At 42.5% G+C, this 21048-nt stretch overlaps 2 protein-coding genes across 2 annotated transcripts; one reads left to right on the top strand and one right to left on the bottom strand.

Annotated features, from left to right (window-relative positions):
- Positions 1–401: 401 nt before the first annotated feature.
- On the bottom strand, positions 402–8816 carry LOC147798875 (negative elongation factor D-like). The gene is made up of 11 exons (XM_087137829.1): positions 8621–8816; positions 7203–7357; positions 6608–6717; positions 5768–5877; positions 5286–5393; positions 4657–4809; positions 3124–3254; positions 2455–2575; positions 1851–2030; positions 1188–1327; positions 402–528 (listed from the first exon to the last, which is right to left on the bottom strand). The coding sequence occupies exons 1-11, from the start codon at positions 8660–8662 to the stop codon at positions 402–404; spliced, it is 1377 nt and encodes a 458-aa protein (XP_086993955.1). The 5' UTR covers positions 8663–8816.
- A 75-nt stretch (positions 8817–8891) lies between these two features.
- Positions 8892–18739, top strand: LOC110982999 (small nuclear ribonucleoprotein-associated protein B-like). The gene is given in 7 exon segments (XM_087138442.1): positions 8892–9023; positions 12790–13049; positions 14080–14131; positions 14133–14256; positions 15188–15244; positions 16371–16487; positions 17317–18739. Coding segments are annotated over 7 exon segments (654 nt in total). The 5' UTR covers positions 8892–9020; the 3' UTR covers positions 17358–18739.
- Positions 18740–21048: the final 2309 nt, after the last annotated feature.

Below are 21048 nucleotides of genomic sequence, written 5' to 3' on the forward strand. Positions count from 1 at the left end.
CACGGAGCCATGGGGAGGTTGTTGATTCAAACAGAGCTGCAGGTATAACTCAATTCAACCTGATACATTGATAGATGTATTGATTATTCAGTTACAATTTCTGATTGATTTTTGAAACCTACTTGCTCAACAAACAAAGACTTTCTTTCAGGAGGCACAAGAGGCACTTTTTCAACCAAAAATCTCAACATTCCATACAACAAATTTCAACAAAGTGGGACATACATAAACATGAGCATACTTTTTAGAAAATTTTTTATTTAAAATCAACAATAACGGGAAGAAGTTTGTAGGGTGCAGTCACAAATTGAGAGGGAATTTGTGAGAAAATGATGGATGTTTACAAACATCCATGGAGGCTTACATATCAAAACTTCTACTTGATTTTACTGACTTCAGTTCTAACCTCCTACCTCATCTAGTACAATAAGATGGAGAGGGGTGTGGTCAGTGATGCGCTGAAAGTAGGCGGGATCTTGGACTGTCTTGTCCACCCAGTACAGTACACCGAGGGCAACAACAGGATACCTGGTAAATAAAGACAGCACTGACAAATCTTAACTTAAATTCGGCCTAAATTGCACTCGCCTTTGCCTGTGTTATTTTGGTGCAAACCCAGTGAGAGAAACCATGTTTTTGCACGTCCCTTGGCATCTGATGCAAACCACAGTGACTAAATTGGCCAAACTATAGTGGTCTTTTGGCATTAAAAGGCATCTAAGTTGGCCAACTTGGCAATTTTTTGGCATCTAAGTAAAAAATGTGATAACTTGAGCCTTTGTTTATCCTTTGATGGCAACAATCTTTGATAATTATAAACTTCAACCAAAAACATTTAAAATCTGCCAGTGTAAAGCACTACTGGAAAAGAACAAGCACAGCTTTAGTATGTGTGATGGTATAGTTGCAAAACTACCGGCACCGACACAGCCAAAGATCGGAAAGTGGATCTATCATAGGTATTCCAGGAGGTACACTAGATTCTTTCCAAATGCACATCATAGCCTTCAACCTTTGCACCCACTGAATGGAAGTACGGATCCCAATTTGATAAAGCCTTTCACAGGCCGTCAAATATACACGTGTGTTACACCACGTTCCATCACAAAACGGGTCCAACGTCACTTCTCCGGAGACTCAAAAGCGGGCGAACAGCCTGGTAGGCTTGCTCCTGTGGTCGGTCATACCTGATACACTGGTAGAACGCAGTCAGTTCAGCGGTCAGCTCCGAGCCCACTTTCTGGTCGCAGCTGCAGATGCTGTGCACCTTCTCGATGGCCTGAGAGGTGGCTTTCAGCTCGTCCTTGTTCACGGTGACTCGCTTGTCCTGCCAGAATCGGGGGTAGAAATGGCAGACACAGTCAAAGTTGTATCCACCGTCAATTTCTTCAATTGACAGACCACTGCCACCACATGCCATGACTTACTTAATAATGCAGTGGCTTTGTGCACAATTACATGCAAAAGTAAGTCACAACAGGGTGTTTTTTGCACAAATGGGATCTCATGAATTAACATCACACCCCCCCCCCATTAGAACTTCAAGCTCCATTCTTTGCCAACAGAAATATCAAACTGTATAGAGTACCAAAGTGACTACGTCACACACACAATTATGTGTGTAAATGGGCATTAGCACGAGAACCAGCCCATACTCCATTCGTTTGCACTACACTTCCTGGTTCAAAATGATGTCACACTTCGGAACTCTACAGAGGACAAAGTCTGGGGTGTATTTCGTTTAGCGTCAGCAGCTGACGTTTTAAACTGGTAATGGAGGAGGAGAGGAAGACAAAGATTGTGACGAGGAATTGATTTCGAAAAAGGACCTTTTTTTCCGATATTGTTACCTTCTTGAAGGTCTCGTGGACGCTGGCTGCATAGGCCAGCAGGTAGGTGTGCTTGTGCCTGTGCTCGGGGTTCACGTTGGCTCCTGGCTTAAACAAGGTCTGCTTGAAGAGCTCCATGAGCTGAGGGATTCGGATCAGCTCCACTGGCGGTGGGTCGGGGTTACTGTAGAGCTTGAACAACTACATGGCAAAAGGGGCCACAAGTTTGTTTGTCTCTTTTTATAGTTTGTCTTTTGTTTATTGTATCATCTATGGTATTAATCTTCAGTGATGTACCAGCTGAAGAGTATTTTTATGGCAAGACTTCCTCCACTGAAAATCACCACAGGAAGAAACCGGTTTAGTTATATTCATCTGACCTTCTTCCCATGATCTCAGTGCAGATCCAACTTTTAATTAATCATCAAATCCAGTGATTCCAATTGCCATTTCCCAAATGAGACTGAGAGAGTTTACTTGGCTGCCATTTTGCAGATGGCTATCATGCAAAGCCTCTCTTATGCCCATTCTGGATGCTGGCCTGTTTATAGTAAGCCAAGCATGACTCAATTGTCCATGTTCAGGTAAGAAATCGGCCACTGATGTCAAGTATAGGGTGACCTACCACAGTAATGTCAGCAGTGTTGAGTGCTTCTCTACAGATCATCGACAGCAATGCTTGGCAGGCTTTAGGGTAGGCGGCAGCACAGCTTAGTGCAAGGCTAATCTGGGTAACTCCCTCACCCCTGGAGATACCAAACACAAACAAACAAACAAAGGACAGACAATTAGAGACTCCTCCAGAAGATGTATTACTGAAACAGGGTCCATTCGACAACAAGCTATTTCGCCAAACAGCGCGTAACTTATGCCAAGCATAGTATTAATTTCACAATGTCACCGCTGTGCAATGTACTTATAATTGATTTCATGAAACTGATCTCAACTTCGTGCTGTCATAGTTATATTAGACATCTTTGACAAGAAAGATTACCACTTTTGACAATGGTCATTTGTGCATGTTTTCATCAAGGTCGAAAACAATTACTGGATGAGCTCAATCCACCATTTTGAAAGAAAAAATATCACATTCTCTTGAACTGGGCAGCAACCCCTGATTGAGTTTCACAAGTTTTGGTTTAAATTTGACCGTATTCCACGAAACAGGTAAGGGGTCTGATAATTTCCTGGGTCCACCTCTGTTCGGCATAAGAAGATACATGGTGCACAGAAACTACCACTGACTTTAAAACAACAAAAATGCCTTCACTGTGGCACAAGCTCTGTGACCTACTTGTTCTTGCCAGCGTTCTGTACCTCTTGGTAAAGTCTCCGAATGATGGATCCACCATCTTTGTCCTTAGCTAGGAGGTGCATCAGCATCTGAGCGTACAGGTAAGTGTGTTCACCATGACACACCATCTTCTGCAGAGAGACAAGGGTAGGAGATCATAGCCGGAGCTTATCATTCCAATCTGTCATGAAAACATGCCTGTGGGCCCGGTGCATTTCTCCACCCACTTTTTATATGCAAATCTGCTAGAAACCTTCAAGAATTTTCCCAAGTCGACCGCTAGGCAGAAACCCCATGGTGAATTTTCTGTCTTGAAACTTTCAAGTTGAAGTGACAGTGTTGCAGACGAGTCCATCGTTAGTCCTCGGAAGCCCATCACAAGTCATTCAGTGATAAGCCGAATTACAGTCTATTAAAATGAACTGTGACAAGAGAATTCCGCTGTCACTGTTCACCCTGTTACTTATGACTAGTCTTGTGAAAGGACTTGTGACTGGACCGTTAAAAAGACTTGTGATGCACGTGACTGCAACGCTGCTGAAAGCGATCTGGAATTTTCCAAAGTCCCAAGCCGTGTAGAGTACATAGTGTGACATCACTGTGAACCAGAAAGTGCAGTGCAAACAAATGGAGTGCGCTCATGTTGGCTCACACACTGGTTTTTGTGCTAATGCCTATTGCACACATAATTGAGTGTGTGACGTATTCACTTGGGTACTCTGCAGCATCCTACAGCATATCTTGTTCCAAAGCTTTCAATAGGCAGTAAGCCCCTTGGCTGGCCTCTACTTCCCTAACTCTTGCAGGATCTTACAAAACCTCTGGGTATCCACATCTGGGATGGTTAAGGCAATAGTCCAGGCAGTAACCAGGGCTTATATTATTGGCCTTACTGTGACTTGGTACAGTGCCTAGGCCAATAGACTGATCCAGAATGCGTGTGGACAATTAAGACGTGCTTCTCTCTAACACCACACTGTATGCTTCCTTTACGTTAATTGAATGACTTTCTGACCTTTGTACATGTAAAGCCGTGATTGGTCAAAATATCATGGGGTGAGGCTTTATGGATTGGTCTATTAAATCATACATTACAGGGTCCTATGTGAAAATGCCTACGTGAAAAAAACATTGCTTCTAAAAATTGTGACACTAACCAAAGAAAAGGTTTCATTCACACTTCAGATTCGATAGCATGCTAAACTAGATAGGTTTGCAGTAGCACCATGGATATATCTCTTTTTTGAGTACGTGGGGTTCTGAAAAGAACCGATGCTACTCAACATTTCGGACAGTATGCTATGTCTGTCGTCAAGAGACCGCAGATAGCATGCTGTTTTCACAACCGGATGATGTTAGCATAAAGCTTAATAACTCAGACCTCAAGGGCTCATGTACCATGACTGCAATCTGCTCATAATAAGCCTATTTCTGCTATTTTGTGATGGGTTCTGCAGAATAAATTCTGGGAATTAACCTAGAGAGGTAATTTCTGAGCACAGCTGAAATGTAACTTGGAATATGTCTGCTTACGCTAAACTCTGGCAAATGTTTGATGACTGCATCTTCTCCGCCTTCCAGTAATTTATTGATGGTTGTCTGCAGCACTTTGGTGAACACCTCAATCTCGTGACAAGCTGTCGACACGTTACCAATTTCTCCCTGGTACCCTGCATCTGAGATCAACTGTGAAATTACAAAAAAATGTGAAAATGGAAAAACTGTCCAAAATCTACAGCACCTTTAACACAGCGACTGTTAAGTCTTTTCCTTTTTTTTTGAAGCTGTTAATCTACGCTAGGACAGAGCTGTAAACATGTAATATAAAAAAAAAACAAACAGAAAAAAAAGACAGCACGTTTGTCTCAGCCTTAATGATCTAGAGTTATGAATAAAGAGTGCACACCATTCCACTAAGTACCCTCGCACAGGCGTTCCCAAAGCAAGCTTGTACACATTCAGCATACTCTCCGCCACTCCAATAACAAAGCCAATAATGCCAATAATGATAGCACAGCACCTCGGAATGGTTTGCTAGATAGATGGCGCTTTGCAAGAGCTTGTTATTATTATTCTTAATGTCCCCCATTTGGTTCTCATGCTGGAGCAATACAACACAACCTAAACCACATTCCTGCTTGGGGTTCATGAGCAGCACCGACCTTAATTGTGAAGTTCAGCATGAGACAGTCAGGGTGCGCCTCTGCCAATTTGTAGAACAATGACCGCCAGGTGCGATGCTGGATCATAATCTCGAGCCAAGCTGGGGTCTACAGAAAGAAAAAAAGATCTCAAATGTTTTAACCACGAGCTGGCTTGATTTGTTTCTTGTATCATCGAGAGGACAGCTGGCGGCTTTCACAAGTCACAACGGACTTTTCCTCAAACCCCAACCCTCCAAGAACCTTCATCACCATACCTCATACATATTCATGTCATCATTCATGATCAGAAGCTAAAATCTCACCGGTCCATTCATCATCATGTGCCAGTCATTTTTTCTTTGCTGTTTACTAAGTGCGCATGCTAGGATCCGCACACAGCAGAATTTTCCAAAAGTTCAAGTTCTGATACAGCTATAAAAGGTTGTTTTTTTTTCTGGCTAGAAACTTCTCACAGATCAGTGAAATCCCAAGGTTCTTACCCCTCCCTCTTCACTGAAGATGGAGTCTGCCTTCTTGGGGTCAAAATGCTTGATGATGAGCGCTTTGAGATGGTCCTCCACCATCTGTTGAACCTCGGTGGGATTCACGCCTAGAGATACAGGATTGGAGAGGGGATCGTCGTTAATTTGTCTGGGTCTGTGTCTCTGGCACAGCACTCACAGCAATGAGCAAAAGAGAAACAATCAAACCAATTCTTGGTTTTAACCATCGAAATGCACCCTAGGCCTGTACATTTTTGCAAATATGCCTATATGTACGTGGCGTACTGGTGGTTTATGATTGATACGACTTGAAATGGCAAGGCAAGAGAAACCAAACAAGGTAGAAACACAAATAAAACAATCAACCAAGAAGGATTGTACTCCACACTTCTTCAAATGGTTCCTTGCCATGTAAAAAGGGACCATTTACCAAGTACTAACTGCGAGGGGTCTATTGCACTTTTTAAAATAACTGGACTCTGAGAGATTCTCAGAAAAAATGTTACCCTACAGACAGCAAGAGGTTCAACATTTAAGATGAAATAACATTGGTTGTGTAAAGGCAACTGCTAACCATATACAGAGTACTTTTCCTTCAAAATCAAGGTACCATACAATGGGAGATGTTTGAGATGCTGGTCCACTAATTGCTTGCGTGACCTTTGACCTAAAGTATATAAGCTCAAAATGACGAATATAATAGACTGGTCGACTGGGATCAGTACGAGTGTCACCACCAAGTGTCTCAGAAGTCTCTCGTTATTGTAATTTGGGGGGGGGTGTATTTTGTTTTATTTTTTGCCAGCACTGTCAGTGTGGTGCCTTGACTTACTTTACCTGTAAAGATGAGCCACTCTGCAAACAAGTTGACAGTCTGTGCCACAGCTGTATAATTCTCAGACAGCAACAAGACAACCTGTTCAGGTGTGCCCCCGGCCTGAAAGTACCTGAATGCACAGGTAAATTGGTCATTCAACAGATTAGTGGAAACTTGTGTCATCTCACAAATGTAATCCTGCTTTCTCTAACTGATGGTACCTTCAAACACAAGGGACAAAAATGTTTGAGAAACAATATCTTCAGTTTGATTTGAGTGAAAATACAAGCTAGGAACTGAAGCTCACAAGCCCGAAGAAACCTCTTGAGGAGAGAACGAGAAGCAGTTACAGTTCTCAGGGGGAAGGAAAACCCTACAAGAATATTCTGGGTAAAACCCATGAAACAGTGTAGGGGCTGAAAACCAAATGTACATGTGGGCTGGGCCGAGAGGTGAGAAAGGCAAGGAAAAACCACCACACCAATCTGACCTCCTTGCAAGCTTACACAAGGCCTGTGAAAGCTGAAACAAAACTCCTTCCGGTAGAAGCCTATGAGAGAAAAGACTCATTAATGTGCACTTTACAGGACAACAATCGACTCCTCCTTGTCATACCTTTTCAGATCTTTAAAGACACCCGACTCCATGATGTAGTCGGTGCTGGCGAATGCCTTGAGGCATTCTCTCTGTATGGCATCATCATCTTTGCTCTCATCCTCCCTGTAAGAATCTGCAATCTCCTCCGGTTCCTCCTCCTCAGGATCCACCTCCTGTCAATCAATTGAGTCAACGTTAATTACAAGTACATGTACTGGCCTGTCCGAATAACTTGACTTCACTACACCCAACAAAACCACTTTTCTGCATCACATTCAGGTGTCCATGAATGACACTAACAGCAGAGTGTCCACTCTGGAGAGGCAGAACAATGTGCTCTACAGTTCTTGAGAAACTCGTGCATGACTTGACCAAGATACAGACTGACTTGGGTAGACTACATGCAGTGCAATTAAAAGTTTAACTGCAATGTCGACTGAATTTAAGTGAGCAGTGGATATTTGACCAACAACCGGTAGGATTTGCTTTTGCGTGTTTGGTGGGCACAGCAACAGGGCATATGCAGTGTTTTGGAGACAGACATTTTACTTTGACACACGTCCGTCTACATCTGGTTCTGTGCCTATTGTCACTGTCAGTTTGATTACCATGGTATTAGGCTACAAGACAGAATTAAGACCTATTGCAATGGCAGGCTTTTCTTCCACCTGCCAAAAAGTTTATTGCACCAATCTGCCCCCACTGGAAACAGTAACCAGACAAGTGAGTAATAAATGGATCTCAGACATGTCAGACTTTATTTCCCCGTAAAAAATCCTCCAGGGCTGCAAATCTACAAAAAAAGACGAAAAGACAAGCATCAATCTTGTCATTGGCAAGTAAACAGCCTATGAACTGTTTAGACTCCAACTGCAACACCGAAATCTAAACTGAATCCACTAGTTACGAAAATGCCCTAGGTTAGCCCAGTGTGTGGAATGCACACGTGGCAAAACTACAATGGATCGTTCTTATGTCGCGTCACTGTCATGGCTGTACTGTACATGCAGCATGCAAAAATATAACTGGATCCACCGCTCAACTAATTCGGGTAATATGTACACAGATCTTTTTTCAGGTCTACAGTAGGCATATTTATTAATCTTATCAAGTACATTTTGTACTGGCCCACCAATATTATAGTCGCCAGGTCCTTTATTTCGCCACTTGCTGTGCAAACCAATCAGATATGAAGTATAATCCCTATCACACACGATGGGCCTACCAATAATTACAAAAACAAAAAAAGAACTAGGCCTAAAACTGTGGGGGCCGACGTGCGCTCCACTCCACCAGGTAGCGGGGCGGACGTCGTGGAGCGGGTGTGGACGTCGGACCCCACAGTTTTGGGGGTAAGCCTAAACAAGAGCCAGGCTTAGCCCGGCCCCTTGCTAACCACGTTAACCCAATAACTGGTTAATAAACTTTACGCATACCGGATGTTCATAATCCCAGTCGAAATCTTCTGCATCCATCATCACTGAATACGAATAATTAAACTGATATGGGTTTAACTCAAGACTAGTCGTAGTTTTTGGTTGATTCCATTATGCTGATCGTTACAAAATTCGCTGTTCATAAAGCAGACAGCATTACAAGAATGACAAGGGCGCAGCCATCTTTTTGACAACAGCCAATAATTTCCACGCTTTCTAATTAGGACTATCATGAAACAAGAGATTTGATTGGCTTATGGACTACGGCTTGACCTTTGAACCGATAAAACGTTTTACAAGCGCGCTGTAGTATGCCGGCGTAGCGTCTGGTGAGACACGTTGGACTCGAAGGACGGGTCTATAATTTCTCCTGAAATCCGCCGTCATCAATCGCTCCAAAATGGTAAAATGAAACTTTTCATGTAGAATAATTAATTGTGGTTTAGTAGATGTATTTATTTAATGATATAACCATTCTGTAGTGAAGTGAAGTGCCCATTGAGCATGATGATCATTGGATGGCAAATATAATACCTAAGACGCGAGAAAATGCATTGTCCTTCAGGTAGGCCTACCGTTACATTCACTTTTTACGATTTAAACATTTGACTTGGTTTGATTTATTCGTCTTACCATAGTATTAAAACGTAGATAATATCAGGATCGAACAGGGACAGAGGCATACAGACTATTCCGAGTCAGCTGTTGCTACCATAACTACTAGCATGATTAGGTTAGGGTAGTTACTTAGGCTAGGCCGGTTTAGGCCTACAGTCACTTCGCCCCACATCGCCCCTAACCACTTCGTCCCATCCCCACTTTGCCCCATTTCAACTTGTCCCATTTCCGAAATTCCGGTGATCGGATAGGAACCTCGGGAACCGCGGCAGAAAATTTTGTGGAAACATGCTCACTTCAAGTACTAACAAAACAATCTAAAATTAAACTCGTGCGCAGAAAATACACACATAGGCAAGATATTAAATTCTGGGAATTAGCTTTAAGAAATCTTGCAACATCAATTTTTTTTCAATGTGTGAGGTCACGTACATGTACGGTCGCGGCGGCATGAATAGACTGGTTGCCATACTCCATCACACATTCTCTTGCATGGGTGTGGCGCGGCGGGAACCAGCGCTTTGCGCATGTGTTTTTAACACAGTGAAACACGAAGAGAACTCTTGAAATTAGCAGAAGTTGCTTTTCAATGCTGTAAAGGTAACTGGGAAAACATATAAACACAAACATTATGAGAAAAATGTCGTTCTGAGGTGTTTGTGAAGACAAAAAACACGACAGGATTTATTTAATTTGTCTTTCTTATATTTATTTAATTTGTTTTTTCTAACTTGCCAATAAACATGTTAGGGCCTCGCCGAAAAATTAGGGTCGGTCGGGAAATCAAAAGCATTGTTTTGGCCTTTGCAAGTTGGATTCTCCCACTGTTACTTGGCTGCTCAAATGTTGATGTTTTCATTTGTTCCATCTAGGCCTATGCCTCTGTTACTAATAAAGAACAGAATGAACGATAATCGGTGGGACAAAGTGGAAATGGGGCGAATTGGAGCACCTCGGGCTGAATCACGGTAGCCTTTTAGTTAAGGCGTGCATGGTGCTGCTGCACCATTGCGCTGGTGTCTTCATCGTGCACTCCAATGACAGGTGCACGACGTGTACCCGCAGAACTGTGGGGTCTGATGTCCGTTCCACTCCCACCTTACGTAAAACTCCTAGGGGGAGGGAATTGAGCAGCATTTCTATGGGTACACAACTTCAAAATCCTTGTTCATACCCAGTTAAACGTCATGTAGAGCCCATGGCAAAAAAGGCTTGTTTTCTAGGGGCTCATGGAAGCAGGGCTGATGTAGAACCCCACAGTTATAGGGGTACCCTTGCCTGCCATGTTGGCGTTCTGGGAAAGAATTCCATATACGGACAACTCTAATTTCCCATAAAATGTTATGACCGTCAGAAAGTGATAGCATGTCCTTAAAAGTGAGGTTTAGCACAGAAAATCCCAAAGCATTTACTTAAAAACAATAGGCCTAGGTTTTTTCAGACAAGTCTCATACCGTAGGTTTGTGCTCAGGGCTTCAACTTTTTCCATTTTCTGGTTGCAATAAAAACGATGGAGTGCAAAAGTGACAAAAAAGCAGATCCATTTATCATCATCAGCCGTTATCTTTCCACTGGTGGACGAAAGCCTCAGCATGCCGATGCCAATTTGCTTTGTCTCCAGCTGCTGTTTGTCAGTGAACAGTGCCCCAATATCTGTCTGGGTCATCTCGCCACCTCCCTCGCTGTCTGCCTCTGTTCCTTTTGTCATCCATGGGTTTCCATAATCTTTTGATTTTTCCTTTGCTAAGGTGTCCTGCCCATTGCTACTTACTGAGTTTAACGATTTCCAAAATGTCTTGAATTTTGGTTTGTTCTCTTACCCAGTCATTTGTTTTCTGTCTGTATGTGTAATGCCAAGCATATTCCTCTCCATGTAATAATGTGCTGCAGCTATTCTACATGCTACATCCATTCACATGTAGCTTATTTACTTACTTATTAACTTTCTTCCACAGAGGCAACCCTTGGCGTGGGTTTTTTGGGGGTCAAATGAGCCCTCAAATGTAGGTGATGGTTCTTTAAGCATCAAGCCCAGGCTTGGGGATAAACTCACTTGTAAAGTGTTTCTGGGCTCATAAGCGATCCCACTGCCTCGAGTTCAACCGGGGCAACACAGTTTTCCACGATCAAAATGGCTTTGACTGAAGTCTTATCGGTGGATTTCTTCCCTTGCAAACCACACCAAACTTTTCTCAAATCAAAATAAAATACCCAAACCCATGCCCTACCTCGAGATAACATTGAAGCTGATCTCATTGTTCTCCTAAATTACCGAGGACTCCTTGCCACCACCAGCATGGGGTTTTCCTAGGTCAAACAAGCCCTTAAATGTAGGTGACAGCTTTTTAAACCAATATAATTATTGTTTTTTGTTACTTTTACACTCCATCGTTTCTGTTGCAACCAGAATCCTAGCAAGGGCTTTGTTACGGGTGTGCATCTTGAGCGCTCGCTGAACTGTTACAAATTCAATGTTGAATATCAAATGGTTACTTATTCAACATTGAATGTTGAACGAGGAATAAGTAACTGACTTCACACCGCCATGGATCAGGTGGATATTCGGCTGTCCGTCGGCAAGATTTAACTAAGTGATATTTAGCGGTAAAAATCTTTTACCTTGACTTATCTTTAGGCTGGTTCTGCGCCAACATACACTGTGTTTTCATTGGACTTTTTCTTCTGCGGCCACACCAAAACTTCCAAAGATTTAGTGCTTTCCAATTTCCATGTGCTGTAGTACGCATGAAACGATTGGATTGGCGCATTGCGTGGGGTTCTATACAAGCAGTGTCCTTCGAAATGCAGCATGCGGAAACCTAGTCTGTGAGGAGTGGACTTCATTGGTTCCCACGTAACTTGTATTCAGCCAAAGTCGAAAACCGGTGATTCTATGTCACAGTTGGACATTGAAAAAGGAAAAGTAAAGTCCTAGATTTCCCGTATGATTGACCAATTGAACAGCCAGATTGCTTGGTCATTCTTATTCCTGACTGCCAATGGCATATGAATATTAATATTTAAATTGAAGGATTCAGGGCTGTTTTGGTTATTTGAATGTCTGTTATTTGAATGTTGTAGTTGTGAGGCCTAGTTGAAAATGTTCAGATGGTGAGAGTATTATATGAGAATCTTGTTCCTCTTTTGGCATCTGAAAATTGCAAAGTGAAATTGGAGAAATTCCATATAAGGGAGACTTGTAGTGTTAAACTATGATTGAGCACGTGCCAAGGGTAAATCATTAATTGTCCTCGTTTTAGATGGAATGGACTTGTGTCTTCAAGTGCATTTACCCTGACTTAAATCCGTATGTACGAGGAACGCGATTGGACACTTGTTATTTGCATTCGAAGACTGTGAATGAATAGTTTGTGTATATTTTAAAGCATAATTTGAAGGTTTTTTCAGTACAAAGATTTTCTTGACATCTTTGCATTGACTGACAATCACTAAGATTAGTCTCTTTATATTCCATGCCTTCCAACTCCTCCTGCCACAATCGCAAGTTGCATTACTCAAACGGCTGTATAATCTCTTGTTTGGGGTTGCAGACGGTCGGCAAGAGCTCCAAGATGTTGCAGCACATCAACTACAGGATGCGGATCAGCCTGCAAGACGGCCGCATCTTCATTGGCACTTTCCTGGCCTTTGACAAGCACATGAACCTGGTGCTGGGCGACTGCGAGGAGTTTCGGAAGATCAAGCCCAAGAGCTCCAAGATGCCGGAGCGGGAGGAGAAGCGAGCCTTGGGGCTTGTGCTGCTGAGAGGGGAGAACCTTGTATCCATGACGGTGGAGGGGCCGCCTGTGCAGTCGGTGAGTGCGCTGGTTAAACTGCTCAGTTAGCCTTTTCCTGACTTCTCGCACCTTTCCCATCCGTGACAAGGGGACTTAGAAAGCTGACTAAAAAGTGAACTCATTGCTTATGTAATAGGGAGTCCCAGGGACAAACAGCTGTCATCCAGGAGGCTTAACCCTCCTATGCTGAAGTCACTCTTTGGGTCATTTGGTGAACACCTCAAAGAAGCACAGCTGTGTTGTGCACTGCACCAACAGTCCCTCACAGGAATATCAAATTGCACTTTTGTGCTGCCCAACAACTGTGCTTCACTGTTTCATGTGCATAACTGTGCAGTAAACTAAATGCAGTGAAGAGGACTGCACAGAAGACCCTGGGTCATTTTGTGCTTGCAATCTACTGTGTACACACTGAACCAGTGCATGTTTGAGTTCCATATAGAAAATACATGCTCACCAGTGACTGTGGGCATTTGTGCACATTTGTGCTGTAAAACCAAAGGAGGCTTAATCTATGCTGAGAAGACTTCATTACTGCAGTGGCACTACTGTCAATTTTGTGTTTTTAAACTTTAGGCATGCGTATGTTGACAAGTCATAGCACTCAGTTGGTGTTACAGGTGTATAATGTACCACCTGTCCAATGTGATGCCACCGCAGTGTTGGCTGTTATTCCTGATTGCCAGAATAACCTACGAGAGGAATTGAATCCTGTCGATATATCAGGATAACTTAGAGTTCTGAAAAATAATCCCCTCAAATCCTTCAAACCCTGATGGAGGGTTTTGCTGGAGCTGGAAGTGCTAGGGTTGAACCATTTGATTATGATGAACAAATATAGGGTCGTTTCACCCGACATTCTCGATGGCCCATTTCAATGGTAGAAAGCAGTTATGCTGGATTTTGTACAGAGCTTCTGTCACAGGACAGTGGCTCCGTACAAGATATCACAGTGCTTGCTGCCTTTGGCAGGTGGCAAATGACCATGGCAACCGAATTTGTCTACAGCATCAACATCATGCCAGTTTTTTCTTTGCATTTCAGGGACCCTCGCGTGCCCTTGCCTGGTGTGGGCGGTGGCCCCGGGATGGGTCGGAGCAGCGGGCAGGGGAGTGCCGGCGCATGCCGCGGGAGCCGCAGCAGCCCCAGCAGGCCTGGCCGGACCAGTCAGGGGAGTCGGAGGTCCGTCACAACAGATCATGGCACCGCAGAGCACGATAGGTATGTTGAGGGGAAGTCAGGCTGCGGCTGGGGGTTAATGCATGCATCTATGGGAAGCGGCTGCATCCACTGACCATTGGCTTCCATAGCCGCACATTTTGCTCACAGCCACAGCCATGAGTTTTGGACGAAGACTGTTTTTTCACACCTCTGTATTCTCCCATTGTGGTGGATTGATATTGTATACGTTGGTGCGATGGCATTTCCTTAGTGCACGGTCAACTTTGTGCTGGCCATGAAGTTTTGTTACTCATGGCATGAGTGTGGAAAGTGTTGGATCAAGGAAATATGTTTTTTCTGCAGAACAAGTTCCATCAAGAACTGTTGTTGACCCATAGTTTGACTAATTTTAGTTGATGTGTGTGTGTGGTTGTGTAGCTCTTTTAGGACTAGCCCACCTAGGTCAGTTTGCAGTTTTAATGTGTTTCCCAGCATTCAACCTGGAACTAAATTCTGCCCAAACTGTGCATTTTAGCCCTGATGTTTCACTTCCGTTTGATGAGAGGTCTCTATATGTCTAGATGTGACTGTCGCACAAGATCTCGCAAAATGAGTTTTTCGGCCATTTTAAAGTAATTCTGTTGTAATGCGCGTTTGAAAGAACAAACTAGGCTCTCTGGGTTGATGTGTCACTTAGTTTTAACAACTTACAAAAGTGGACAACGTGCCGGTTTCAAATGTGGGCTGCTCTTACATTGAACTTGATTGTTTTAAATTTATATCAAAGACAAAAATTGGCTCTGGGGACGCACGACACTTTTCATCAGGATGGGCCCCATGTCTGCATAGAGGCATAATGAAATTAATGAATTAGTCTCAATTCAAGCAGTAGTTGTTGCATGTTGTGTCTTGTTGGATTTGCCGTAGTTAGGACCAGATTGGAGGAAATGAAGATGTTGATTACTTTGCCAACGCTTTTTCTTCGTTGCAGCGGCTCCACCTCAACAGTACGGTGCTGGAAGAGGAATGCCCACCAGACCTCCCATGGGTAAGTTGATATGCGGCCCATCCTATAGATTAACCCTTCATGAACACTCAAGTGCGTTGAAAAACAGTCGGATCTCAAAAAAATGGCCGGAAATGGTCGGAATTTCCGTTTAATTTGAAAAACTCTCCCATACCTTTAAAGCGTGCAAACATCGTACCCTTACCACGGTATCATTAAAAACTTTCAAACAAATTGCACACAGTGTAAATAATTGACACAAAGTTCCGGTGATGAATTCCTTTGATGTGACCGAGCAGTAAAGTGTTGTGAAAAATCAGATGACATTTTACAGGTATTTTTACAATAAAAATGAACGCCAGATTGCACCAATTAACTCTAACAGTCCCAAATCCTTGTATTTTAATATGCTTTTACATAAACCTTCGGGGTTAGAGCTAGTTCATCAAACCTCTAAAAGGGACAGTTCTGTTTAAACGTTTGGGAAAATTTGTAAATGTATTTGGAACTTTTTCCATTTAAACATGTTAACCTACCACCCTTAGACACCGGTGCACATGTCCAAGAGCTTTATCTCGTATTTACCTTCAAAGATCATCGTCTTGCGCATCCTGAACAAAAACTGTAAAGATTTTTTTGTTGTTGTTTCTTAAGGATGTACACATTGTTTTGGATACCTTTGAGCTAACTTTGAGGGCCAAATTGTCCAAAGTGTTTCAAATAGATCATCTTTGAAATACTGAACATGGAAACCAATTCCGTGCATGCACTTAAAGGCTCTCCCCCGTTGCTGCAACCCTGAAACTATGGCTCTCTGGGGACCTTTGTTTTTTGGCAGAAATTTGTAACTTTGCCCACATTGCACACTTGGCTTACCTAAAAACACAAGAGACCCTTTTTCCTGTGCAAGAAGCCCACTTTTCAGTGGGGAGGGGTTGGCCTCCTGGTAAGGCTTCTAATTTGCTTGGCAGGGGTTTGAATCTGCAGTGGGGTTGTATGTTGTGACTTCGGGGAAGTCTTTTCACCCACACTAGCCAGTGGTGGTTGGTTAAACCTGAAAATGGTTACAGTGACAGTTCTCTGCTCCGCAGGGAGTGGAGAGAGTTTACAGGATTATTTCTAGTGCTGGGGGCCACGTTATTATTTTCCTTTCCTTTTCCCTACTCAGGTAGAGGCATGCCCCCTGGCATGGTGCCGCCCGGAATGAGACCCGGAATGCCTCCACTCATGGGAAGAGGGATGCCACCACCGGGCATGGGAATGAGACCGCCCATGGGAATGAGAGGTATGAACAAGTGGTGGTTTTTATTTCTCTGAGGGTTTGTCTAGACTCTGTGCCCAGGTCTAAGGCCCCATGGGGGGCTCTCACATTCAGTTTGAACGCTATATTTATTTAAACTTAAAGCAACGTCTGAATTTACACGAGGCCGGTGTTTCTTGTCGTAGCCAAGGAATTTAGATGTGACCAAACAGAGGGAAATGAGATGTGATTCTCGGTTGCCAAGGAACCATTGTAGAAAGAGATGCTTTGCCTAGATAGAGGACAGGCACACCCCCTCCGCCTCTAAAAATGGCTTTGTTTGTGTTTGAATTTTCCATTTTCTTGCCCGATAAGAATGTATATAAAAAAGTGGCTGGCCCTGCGCACAAGGATATTTGAATGAGTTGGCCCTCTGTCAGAGGTGATAAAGTCTTGCTGTACATGTACCTTGACTCCACATATGAATAACACCGCGTCCGAATGACTTGGTCACAGATTGAAATAATACCATTTGCCTATGAAGTCGATCAGCTAGTTGTTTCATTCATCGCCCTCTGTTGCCAAGTACTTTTAGACGTGGCCTGAGAAAATGAGAGAGTGCTCAGTTTGAGTTGCAGTTGACTAACTGGCTGTCTTGCATTTAAGAATTTTGCAGTGCCTCAATATTTCAGCGTCACTCATTGACAGGAATGTGGTGCTTCTTAGTTTCCTTTCTGAGTCAAAGTGCAGTGCTGTGAACTTGGAACCTTCCTGGCTTAAGCGTGGTCAGAGTTTGTCATTGGGAAGAGACTGGGGAAATTTCAAATATTTCATTGGAGACAAATCATCTACACTTTCTCTCTATTCCTTCCAGGACCACCACCACCAGGCATGAGACCCCCTCCCAGGAATTAGCGGCTAGTTATTTTCTCCGTAGACCTGCCTCTGGAGGAATCACTTCCTTGTGCACCAGTCACAGACTTCTCTCGCACCCCCCCAACCCACATATTAGAACTGGCACAATGCTTCTCTGGCAGTTGCAAGAAGACATTCAGAACAGAACGACTCTTTTCTTTGTCAGTTCGGCTTGCTCAGATTCCTTCAAGACCAAGCCAGGATAACAGAACAGCTTTCCTGGATGAAGTAGACTTAGTGAAGTCCCATTGAACCTATTTTGTGCATTCCCGTTAACGCCCTGTGTTGCAAAGTACAAGTTGGTCCGTCGTTACCAACTTGATCCAGGGAATACCAGCGTGAGATAACGTTGGTTTGTATATAGTTCAGAGTCTTGTTGTAAGATTCAAGTACAATTGTTTGAATGTTTTAATTCTACCAATTCCTTTTTCATCTTTTTTCACCTGTTCAGTTATGCCTCATGGGCTTTTTTGAGTGTAGTTTTTCCATGGGGCTCTACCCCATGTTTATTATGACAATTAAGAGTTTTATTTGGATTTTTTTTTTTAAGTTTTGTGGCTTGAGTGTCCATTGTTGAAACATATTGCATCATTGTTGGAGCGACTGCATCCAAAACCAGAGACAAGACAGTATAGTTTGAGCCCTATATGTTATATGGCAGTAAGATACATTAAACTTTGTACGTCCGTCTACTCTATGCTACATCAGTCTGGTAGATGTCAAATTTGGCTAGCCAAGGGCAGAGGTCACTTACGATACAGCTCGTCGGTTGCACCACAAAGTGACATATCATGTGTACGAAGTCTATGGATGGTACGTCACTTTGTCGTGTACCAAAACTGTCCAGTATGTCAGTTTGTGGTGAAATTGACGAGTTTAACTGTGGCTGGCTACTCAGATTCACAAAAGATAGAAAAAATATTGCCTCGTCAAAACCAGGTGTATCTAGGTATTGATGGGGGGGGGCACACGTAGTAGGGAATTCTTCAAACAAGATAAAGGTGGCCCCCAGTAATGTTTGTAGCATATTTTGGGGGATGGGGAGAGGGACAAGGGTCACCGATGGTTCCTGAAAATGGCAAATGTCTGGGGTTTGTTTGTACCCCTCTGCCCAGCCACAGGTAAAATGTAGTGATCCTGCTTTTTTTCCCAGACGATCGGAGTTTGAGCAGGTGATTTTTTTTTTACCTGAAGCAAGTAGGTGTAGGGTTGCCTGTTAAAACGACCTTGTTCCCATCTTTGTGTTCGTGGAAAAACAAGTTCTGGATATATCTCTTTTATTTTCTTGAATGCAGGGCCCCCTTTTTTAAAATTCTGCCAATGTTCTGTCGGTAGATTCGCAATCTTGATGTGAAATAAATTTTCTAATTACTGTAACAAGATTATTGTGTGATATTCATACATGTGTGGTTTAGGCGTTAATGCTGTTCACATTGAGAATCCAGATTTGCTCATTGAAAGTGATGTAATTAGTTGGACGACTTTGCTCACTATTGTGAACTGAAAACAGTGAACTGAAAAATCACCAAAGTGAACATCTGCGAAAGCGAAATTCTTGTTGGGCGCCATCCGTCGATCTGCGCGATTTCTTAGTTTTTCAATAATCTGCCGTTCTTATCGCACAATTTGCAAGAATTCTGCCATCGGGCCATTTTTTTTGCATTTCATTCGCAGTTGTGAAAGATATCACTCTGGATCTACTGATGTGCTGATCGATTGATCATGCTAAACGGACACATTCTTGCTAAGTTTAGTGCAGACATAGCTTAATGCTAAAGTTACATGTCAACAAATCATCAGCATAAGAAGTCCAGCTAGGCACCTGCACTTCCCCCTCCAGATGTGGACTGAGAAATCCCTTCACAGAATCACTTGTGTAGAATGCCGGAGAGTTCGGGTTGATCACAGATACTACCAGCAACAGTTAGAAACGGCGCGTGATATGACGATATCAGATCGTAAATCGCGTGCATCGATTTTGCGAACTGAAAATTTAAAAGGCATCCTGGTTGTTGCTGAGTTACTCACTTTGTAGGTATTCAGAATCACTTCAAGCGTTTCAAAGTAGGTCTTTATGATTTTGGTTTAGGAAACTACAGTTGAGGTCGTCTGCTGGTAGTGGATGCCAGATACAGTGTATGTCGCGTATATTTTTCAGCCGGACTTTTGAACTACGCATGTCCGCTTACAGGGTTATTTGCGTAATAAGGCTTACTTGTATTGCGTCACACAACGATTTTCGTGCCCTGAAAAAAGTTCTTCCAGAACATTAAACGGCAAATTTTATTTACATAAAATTATGAAGTAGGGTTAGGCCCGTTTCTAATATTTTTTATGAAAGAAATTTAAAGATAGTCGCAGAGTGAGCCAACGTAGCGACTTTGCTTCACCAACAAAAGTTTGCTGACGAAATTGATTTTTTTAAAAATAATTTATTACTAAATTAAACTTAGTATTATCGATAATTTTCGAAAAGCAATCTTTAAAACGGTTAAAACTTGATTTTGCAGATTAAAAAAAAGAAAAAGAGCATTTTTCACAGTCGAGATTCGAGCTCACAGCCTCTCGCTTCTGGATCAGGAGTGTTAATCACGGGACCACCAAACATTTATTTTCCGGGGATAAAAGTTTTTTTGTATATTTTAAAGACTTTTCTTTTTGAAATAATCATTTTTTATCAAAATTAAATTTCTATAATATACAATTTTCAAAAAATCGTTACAATGGCTAAAAGTTTACTTTGAAGGTATCTCAGAAAAGAAATAATTTAAGAATAATTTTCACACTCATGGTTCAATCTCACCACCTCTCGCTCCCGGGTCAGGAGCGTTAGCATCGAAACCACCAAGCTGCACTTATTTTTGGAGGCTAAGAAGTTTGCTGTACAAAGATACACGATTGACAATCAATTTGCCCTTGTCTCCAAATATTTATTTCTCAGTAAATTCTAGCACTAAATTAAATTACAAAAGAATGCCACTTACATGTAGTTTAGACACAAGTTATGTGAAAGACACATAGGCCTATGTAATTTGTAAGTGACCGCGATGTCAAAATGACCTTTGCAACTAACAAGGCTAAATATATGTATATGCTTTACCTTGAAATAATGTTCCATGCACATAGTCCCTACAAAATATTATGTGCTTAATTAGATTACAGGAAAAAGAAACTTATGATAGAGGTAAAAAAGTGGTTTTAATGCAACCCGGAATATGCCGGAATCAAATTGAATTTACATATTCGGTACATGTAGCTTTCTGGATTTTTCATGCTCTGTGACGGACGTATTCAAATTAGGTGGTTAGCGTAAAAAATTTTCAATATTCTGATATTGTGCCACCAGGTTTATGTTCTGGTGTCAACAATTTTGGTTAATCACAAAATGAACGGCGATTTTGTGCTACTGCTAGTTTGTCATTCTGATCATTAGGCTTGATGAAAATGCAATATTAAACCAAATTGATGTCTGCTCGTAATTTGGACGAGTTTTGAGATGCAATATTTTTCTGTAAACATGACTTCGGCACTTTGCAGTAAGCGTGCTGGGCATTGGGGTAATATACTCCTTGCTGCACGTGCGTGTAGACGGTTCAGAGTAGATAACCAATTTGATTCTTCTCTGGTTAATGACATCTTCTAAACTAGGACAAGGCCACAATTACCCGGTAATCCAACACTGATAAGACAT

This window comes from Acanthaster planci, linkage group LG06 (assembly GCF_054643075.1).
Source record: "Acanthaster planci isolate LZ-2023a linkage group LG06, COTS_SCS, whole genome shotgun sequence".
Classification (NCBI taxonomy): Eukaryota; Metazoa; Echinodermata; class Asteroidea; order Valvatida; family Acanthasteridae; genus Acanthaster; species Acanthaster planci.

Coding starts and splice junctions, on each gene's coding strand:
- LOC147798875 (XM_087137829.1), bottom strand. CDS start 8,662: ATGATGGATGCAGAAGATTTCGACTGGGATTATGAACATCCG. Junction 5,394..5,767: donor TCTTCAGTGAAGAGGGAGGG/GTAAGAACCTTG, acceptor TTCTTTCTGTAG/ACCCCAGCTTGGCTCGAGAT. Junction 4,810..5,285: donor TGCTGAACTTCACAATTAAG/GTCGGTGCTGCT, acceptor GTAATTTCACAG/TTGATCTCAGATGCAGGGTA.